The sequence below is a fragment of the Silene latifolia genome, chromosome 3, assembly GCF_048544455.1.
Source record: "Silene latifolia isolate original U9 population chromosome 3, ASM4854445v1, whole genome shotgun sequence".
Taxonomy (NCBI): Eukaryota; Viridiplantae; Streptophyta; class Magnoliopsida; order Caryophyllales; family Caryophyllaceae; genus Silene; species Silene latifolia.
This window is the reverse complement of record NC_133528.1, coordinates 148,540,333-148,548,777: the sequence shown is the minus strand read 5'-3', so window position 1 is coordinate 148,548,777 and position 8,445 is coordinate 148,540,333. Positions and strand designations below refer to the sequence as shown.

The following is an 8,445-nucleotide window of genomic DNA, read 5'->3' as shown; positions in this document are numbered from 1 at the left end:
ACACTCCTCCTAATTAGCCGTCCCGTGTCCGACACCGTGTCGGACACATGGACACCCGACACTCGTCGGACACACGCGTAATCATGTTATAGTTTATACGAGGAATAAATTCTCAAAAGAGATTGATTAGAAGATTAGTTTGGGTGCTAAATTAGAATTAGTTATAGTTAAGGTCAAATTTTACCTTCAGTTACCTAAATTTAGTATTAAATACATCACAAAAATAAAATCATACGTTATTTATAACCATAAAATATGTTTTTTTATTAAATTTAAATAGCATGTCCCGTGTCCTAAATTTCACGTGGGATCTTGATCACGCGTGTCTAAAATTAATAATAATCGTGTCAAGTGTCTGCTTTGGTCTTTCTTAGCCCAGGATCCGTTTCCATCTCTAATCCTATGTTATAACACTTGGTGTTTTTGGATCGGGTCAATAATTAACAGCCAAAATTTGATGAGTAAATGGTTTCTACTCTTCTTAAAAAGATCGTCATAAGCTTTTTTTTTTTTTTTTTTTTTTGACAAAAAGATCGTCATAAGCTTTTAAGCTCTTAATCAATCAATTTCCAGTCTGTTCAACATATACGGCGGACACTCTCTCATCAATGGCTTCCGATTGTCTCGTCAATTTAAGTGAGTTTTCGTGAATTCAATTCCATGTATTATCATTGAATTACCAATTTGTAGCTTCAATTGTTGTTTATCTTGCATCACTTGCTATCTGTATTATCAACTCTTTTATTTTGTTTTCTTAGTTCTAAATTCATTCTAGTCAGTAGCGGAACCAGCGATTTTATTCATTATAGTCAGTAGCGGACGAGTAATGATATAAGGTACACTTGAAAGCAATTCCGTTTTTTTTCCCTTAATTCTGATTGCATTCATGATTGATACGGATGAAAAAAGCCTTTTGTTTTAGCAAAAATGGGCTTATGATGGTAGTTTTACAGGAAATGTTCAGAAATAGTCAAGTTTTGTAGAAAAATTCGAATCAATCATATATTTCGATTGTTTTAGGAATATAATAGACGAATATCAAGAACCAAATTAGTACTCCCTCCTATTTTCAATAACTCTCCCTATTCATGGAGGGCACGCGAATTAAGGGAGGGAATATTATATGGTAAAGTATTGTAGTGGGGGTAAGAGATTGGAGAGAGGGAAGGTATTGTTACTATTGTGTGATGCTATTGTGGAGTAAGGTGATTAAAATAAGTATTGTTGTGAGGTAAGGTGATTAAAATAAGATAAAGTATGAGTATTGTGGGGGTATTGTTGTCGGGTGGGGTGATTAAAATAAGTATAAAAGTTGCCAAATAAGGAAATAGAGAGAGTATTGTAAATAGACGAAAAATGAAATAGGGAGAGTTATTGAGAATAGGACTATAGGAGGGAGTATTTTCTTCCTATAACAGATTATTCAGTTTTTCTTCCCCTTTCTTATTTTGGAAACTTTTACTCTTATTTTATTTATCCCTCTCTCCTATGACCAAACCCCACCCTCTTTGGCCCCACAATTCCTTATTTAACTCCTAATTATTCATCCCGCTCTCATGTCACCAAATCTCACACCACCCTTTCTCCTATTTTATTCTTTTTCTTAAATCTTGTGCCCACAAACAAGGGAAAGAAAATAGAGACTAGGAGGGAGTATCTTAAGAGACCGTCTTAATTAAAACGATGTGAAACATACTTCGTAGTATATAACACACTATACATTAATAACTACCCACTATGTGATAGGTTTACGATGAGCTTGTCGTGACTCGTGAGACCGTTTCATTTAAAATTAGGTGCTTTTTGAATCAAGAATAGTAGTGTATAGTGATAATTTAGATGAATTGTTTAGAAAAAGTTCAAAGAGTTTTTGAGAAAACTTAAAAATGCAAGTTAATTATACTCATCCATTTCATCTTTGGCCTCCGTCTTTCTTAGCTATATTATGATTTATTTGGTAAATTTAAAGTTTTCTTTTTTTACCATTCACATTCGCGAGGATGTTATAGGTTGTATTTCATTCAACCTCGTTTCATTTCCTTATAAAAAAAAATCATCCTTGAACTAGTCAAACATTTAGCATGCCTGTAAGCCTGGGCCCTGATAATTTTCCACCAAAGAATTTGAGCCTCAGAAGCCACTTGCTCACAAGATGATAAAAAAGGGTACTGTGATTTGTGTTTTCAGACCTTGAATGACACCTACTAGAAGGCTGCTGAAATGGTTTAGCAAGACTTTTTTTAAAGACTGTTTTAGCAATAGACATCAATGACACCTACTAGGAAGCTGCTGCAGCTCTTGTATGCTACATAAACATCACAATTTGTGAAGTTACAGTCATTACTCCAAAACACACACACACACACACACACACACATCTCTTAATCCCTTTTCTCTCGTGCTTATTTCACAAAGCTATGGCTGATTTGGGAGCATTGATCTCCATTGCTGAATCGGTTTTTAAACTCTTACAATCTCCTGTCCTCAAAGACATGAAAAACTGGCAATCCGATCTGGAAAACCTTAACAACTCTGTCTTCTTCATCAAGGACATGCTCCTCGATGTGGAAGCAAAACCTGAGCTCTCCCGTGTAGAACAACGCTGGGTTGACGAGTTGAATCAAGTTCTTTACGAAGCTGATGATCTCTTTGATGAGGTCATCACTATCGCTAAGCAGAAGGAACTCAATGCTCCAGGTGCTAAGTTCTCCAAGAAGGTCTTGGATAAGGTCAGTCGTTTCTTTTCTTCTAAGAATCGTATTCTTCTTAGTTATAAAACTTCTCAAGAGGTTAAGTGCATCCAGCAAAAATTAGATGCTATAACTAAGTATCATGCTAGGGCTAAGTTTGATGTTGACCCTCAGGCTAGTAGATATGAGTTTAAGGTTGACACTCATGCTACTTTAAAACGGAAAGAGGACACTTGTTCCTTTTTAAATGCAACCCATGATAATATAATTGGAAGGGAGGATGATGTGAAAGCGGTTGTAGACATGTTGCTTGATCCTAATGTTGAGGAAAATGTTGGATTTATTGTTGTTGTGGGAATAGGAGGGTTGGGGAAAACTGCTCTTGCTCAACTTGTGTATAATCATGATAGGGTTGGAACTAGGTTTGAGAAGAAGTTATGGGTATGTGTCTCCGACCAAGATGGAAAAGAATTAAATGTGAAAGCAATTTTAGCTAACATAATAGAATCGTCAACAAATGAAAAGCCTAGTAACGTCTCCACTATGCAGTCCATGCAAACAAAACTTCAAGAAGAATTGAAAAATAAGGTTTACTTGCTTATATTAGACGATGTATGGACTGAAGATCCCAATGAGTGGGAAAAGCTGAGCAAGTACTTGACAATTGGTGGTAGAGGAAGTAGAGTTGTCATTACTACCCGTTCAGAGAAGACAGCTGAAGTGGTATTAGGAAAAGTTGCTCACTCTAAAAAGTATATGTTGCAAGGTTTGTCCGATGAGAATTCCTGGCGTTTGTTTGTGCTGACGGCATTCAAACGAGGATCAGATGCAGCAAACGACGATCAATTAACTACGATTGGCAAAAAAATTGTTAAAAAATGCTCCAATGTTCCCCTTGCTATAAAAGTTCTAGGAACTCTTTTATTTGGTCAAACACAAGAAAAATGGGAATCGTTTGAAAAGAATCGACTACCTCACATTGAAACTACCAAAAATCCAATTATGTCGATCTTAAAGCTGAGCTACAACAACCTCGAGCCTTCTGTTAAAAATTGTTTTAGGTACTGTGCTTTATTCCCTAAGGATTTTGAAATGAACAAACGAAAGTTGATTAGTCTTTGGATGGCACAAGGATATATTGATGATAGTGAGGATTACTTTTTGATTTTACTAAAACGCTGTTTTTTTCAAGATGTTAGAAGAGATGACTTCGGTGATATCGTGTCATTTAAGATGCATGATTTAATTCACGATCTTGCTCAAGAAGTTGCGGGGGACGAGATTATTGTGACAAATAGTCCGCCAAACAACTTAAGCAGAAAGCTTCGCCATTTATTTATTGATGCAAAAGCAGGGGAGATTAACTATTTCCATGAAAGTAATATTCGTACATGTTATATGAATAAAAGCGTTCGCGTCCAGCCAGACGTGGTGAAAACTCTAATATCTAGGTGGCGTTATCTTAGATCGTTACGCTTATTTTTGCCGTCCGCCAGAAATTTGCCGGAGTCAATTGGAGATTTGTTACACTTAAGGTATTTAGATCTCTCTAGAAATGAGAAGCTCGAGACACTCCCAAATTCAATTACAAAATTATTTAATTTACAGAGTTTGATTTTGGAAGACTGTTGGAGCTTGAAAGAGTGGCCAAAAGATTTTTGCAAATTGGTAAATCTTAGACTCTTGGATATAAATAAGTGTTGGAGGTTGACTTGCATGCCTTTGGGCATTGACCAGTTGACTAATCTACGAGACCTAACCTACTTTGAAGTGGGTAAGCAATGTGGAGGACAGTTGAAAGACTTGAAATTTCTTGTCAATTTAAGGGGTCAACTTAAAATCACGATCAATAAAAACCTGGTAAGTGAGAAGGAAAATAAATGGGAAGGCGGTTATTTGGAGCACATTAACAATCTGAAGGCAATATCAATATCTTTTAATGAGGAAGCTCGTGAATCCAATAATGATGCTGTGATTGAGAAGCTGCAGCCAAATGGAAATCTCATGCAGTTGAGGTTGTCTGGATATAATGGTACTGAAATTCCAAGGTGGGGAAGAGCACATGATGATTGGGCAGTTAAAATTCTTCCTAAACTTGTCAACATCCAGCTTTATAACTTTAAGTTGATACATGGTATCCCATTGTTGAGTAATTTGAAGCATCTGAAATCCTTGTCTCTTTCCGAGTTGAATAATTTGGAGTACATGGAACATGGTGCAATTAGCCGCGGTGGTTCTAGGTCAAAGGATTTACCATTTTTCCCATCCCTTGAGAATCTCTATATTGAAGGTTTGACAAGGTTGAAAGGATGGTGGGGTGGGGTCTGTGAAGGAGATAGCAGCAGCTGCATGCCACATTGGCAACCACCGTTTCCTCGTCTCTCAATTATAACCATCGTCAATTGCCCCGAGTTGACATCTTTTCCTCCTTGTCCAGCCCTAGAATCCCTACGCTTAACGAGCAGCAATAAGTCGTTGCGGATATTAGCCGGTCAAGGACCTGCAAACTTAGACCTCAAATTAGAGGTGAAAGTAGACAGTGTGGGTTATCTCACTACTCTAGCTGCTAGATGTCTTACCGATATCGTGATAGAAAACGATGATGAATTGAAGAGGTTATCGGATTATGAGGAGGTGTTCAAGAGCTCCTATTCTTCCCTACGAAAGTTTAGGATTAAAGAGTGCAAAAGGCTGACGAGTGTTTCAGGAGTGTTGGAACATCTCACTGCGTTGGATGACTGGGCAATTACCTTTCCTAATCTTGTCGAGATTACGCTTAGTAATTGTGAGAGGTTGGATGGAATCCCAGTGTTGAGTAATTTGAAGCATCTCAAAAGTTTGACTCTTTCCGGGTTGAATAATTTGGAATACATGGAGATTAGTGCAATTAGCCGCATTGGTAGTTCTGGGTCAAAGGATATACCCTTTTTCCCATCCCTTGAGCTTCTCCATATTAGTGGTTTGGAAAGGCTGAGAACTGCAGAAGACTAACAAGTGTTATGCCAGCGTTTTTGCATCTCACTGCGTTGGAGTCGCTATCACTAGGTGGTATACCTGTAGTGGACGAGGAATTCGAGGATGACATGCTTTGGAGATCCCTAAGTCACAATCTCCGTTCCCTTCAGTTGGGGTCCCTTGACGCTCTGCGAATGCTGCCTAGAGGGATGAAGCACTTGACCGCCCTCGAAAACCTCTCTATTGATTATTGTAAGGGGTTGAAAGGTCTACCGGAATGGATAGGCTGCTTATCATCACTTCAGTCCCTCCAATTCTCAGGCTGCGACAACCTCAAATCACTAGGCGGAATCCAAAGCATCACTTCCCTTCAGGAACTTCGTATCTATGGATGTTTTTACCTAAAAGAAAGATGTGAAGAACCAAGGGGTAAAGAGTGGCCTAATATTCAGCACATTCCTCACATCACCCTTCGTTGATGTGAAGCAGTGAGTGAAATCAACTTGGTATCCATAAAGTTGCTGCCTTTCTCTCTTTAAAAGGTTCCTCCGATTTTGTTTACTTTTGTTAAATTGATTACTTTCTGTTAAATTTGTGTGTGCAAAAATGGTGGATTCTCGCTTTCCCATATGAAGATTTGAGCTTTTTTCTTCTCTTAATTAATCTCTTCTGAGTTTTCCACTTTTCACTTGTTTTTGCTTCAATTCTTTGGTGAACCAGCCACCAGGTGTCTAAGATTGGCCAATTTTAACTTGTTTAAGTGTTGCATCTGTGTTTCAAGAATCTGAGTTTGGCATTTCACTAGATTCTGATACCTTTAGGTCATAGATTTTCTTTCCACATCAACTTGCTTTGGATAATTTTATGTATTTTTGTATATAAAGAATGATAATCCTTTGAAGTGACGCATGTTAGATACTCAAATACTCAGATTGGTGGATTTCGAACGTTGAGGCCGAAATAATGCCATTGAGGAACTTATTTTAGTTTTCGTGCTCTTTGGATCACGAGTTTTCTAGTTTAAGTCAAGAAGTTACGTTTTACTGTATTATACTTTATTCTTTCGACCTTATCGTGGTAGATAAATAAGATAAGAGGCCTTATGGTAAAACATTTGTTATTTTGTTGTTCATCTATGTTCTTGTTGTTAACCAACCAACCGTATAAAGACTTTTTTACTGATAGATTCCACAATCAATTTAGATCTTTGTAAGTAGGACACTCCATTGTTTGTAATTTGAATCTTCACTTGTCTTCTGATGTTTAGGTAACTATTCTACTGACGGTAACTTTTTGTTTATCAGGGTTTCGTCATGAATATGCAACAATCTGGAGCTGAAGCGGATGTTGATATCCGAGTCCCAGCTACCTACAGGTGATCAAGCAGCACTTGAACAACGTATTGCTGATGAGTAGACGCCTGCATCACGATATATGACATTTGAGGTAAAAATATTGACTTGTCTTGTTTGAATAAACTTTTTGTTGGGAAAGTGCAACAATGCATGATCATCAACAGATAATGCAATTAGCTTTTCTTCCAAATCATTGTCTCATGACTGGATTAATTGTTGCTTTGGCAGTATAAGCAGAAGGTTTCAGTGCTTGACCAATTTGGGAAGCCGCTAACAGTTCGAACCCTCGGTGGACCCGCTTAGAAGAAGTCATTCTGATTGCAGGTGGAAACCTTGAGAAGCCGTAAATATCCCTTAGTTCCACTGATGCTCGCTTTTTTAGGCAACAAGGGCATGAGGTAACTACTTTCTACGTGCATTTATTGTATCTCGTGTATCTGTTAGGGAATTGGTAAACATCCAGTTTTCATGCACTGCTCTATGAATGTCAATATAAACCTACACAGTATTTCTTCCACCTTTCACTTTTGCAGTCATTACTCAAATACTTTTCTGGTGGGGATTAAAGGAAGCAAAGTTGAGGAATAGACTTTTATATCAAGCATATGTCGTAACAACTGCATGCCTCTAAGTAATCTCATGCACAGTGCATGTCGATGTTTCTTGCGCGCTGTCACTTACACAATTTTCAAGAGGCAGACCTATGTTCTTTTTGCAGATTATTTCAATTCTCAACCACTGATGCTGTTCAGCACAAGTATGAGTATTACATAAACGGCTATAAGTTGAGCTGAAATTGATTATGTGCTTGCTATATTAGTGGTGCTCGAGAAATTGTATTTCAAGTGTGAAAAACTTGATGCTGTTTTCAAATTGTCCGATGTGGCTCCGGCATTGTATGCATTATGTTGACCAGGTTGTCTTCTACAAGATCGTTGTACGCATACAACATAATTGAGGTCTATTTCAAGTCTTTTTGTAATAACAAAGAAATGTAGGAGTTTAAGCGGGTTAGGTCTAGAAATTGATTCTGAGTCTCTATTCCTAAATTACTGGTAATTGATTTGAGAAATGTATGAGTTTGCAGTACTTGGTAGCTATCCGAAATCTCAAGGATTCTGGGTTTGCTACACGAAGAGATTGGAGGATGGGATGGGGGACAAAGGTGACTGAGTCTGATGTATTTCATAAATAAATGTAGCCTTTGTATTAGACGAGGGATGCCATCAAGCGAGAGTGGCTTGAAAATTGAAGGGGAAGCAGTCTCGGTTAATTTGCTGTATTTGAAAGCTGGCACACAAACTCCTACGGTGAGTCCATGTCAAAATTTCGACATTTTTGTAGTACATGTAGCTTATATGAGCATGGAGCGCTTGGAAAACGTGGGGAAATGACATTGTTTTTTTTTTTTTTTTTTTAATTGGGAGACGGTCATATATTTGTTT

General features: G+C 37.7%; 1 protein-coding gene across 23 annotated transcripts in view; it reads left to right on the top strand.

The window, feature by feature from the left end:
• The first annotated feature begins 483 nt into the window (after nucleotides 1-483).
• LOC141648394 (putative disease resistance protein RGA1) overlaps nucleotides 484-8,445 on the top strand; it is a 94,226-nt gene continuing 86,264 nt past the window's right edge. For 9 of the 23 annotated variants that reach the window (XM_074457029.1, XM_074457028.1, XM_074457026.1 and 6 more), the window contains exon 1: nucleotides 856-2,885. In XM_074457029.1, the coding sequence (XP_074313130.1) occupies nucleotides 2,418-2,885 (468 nt within the window). In that variant the 5' untranslated portion in view covers nucleotides 856-2,417. The other 14 variants (XM_074457036.1, XM_074457032.1, XR_012546014.1 and 11 more) reach the window with 13 other exon arrangements.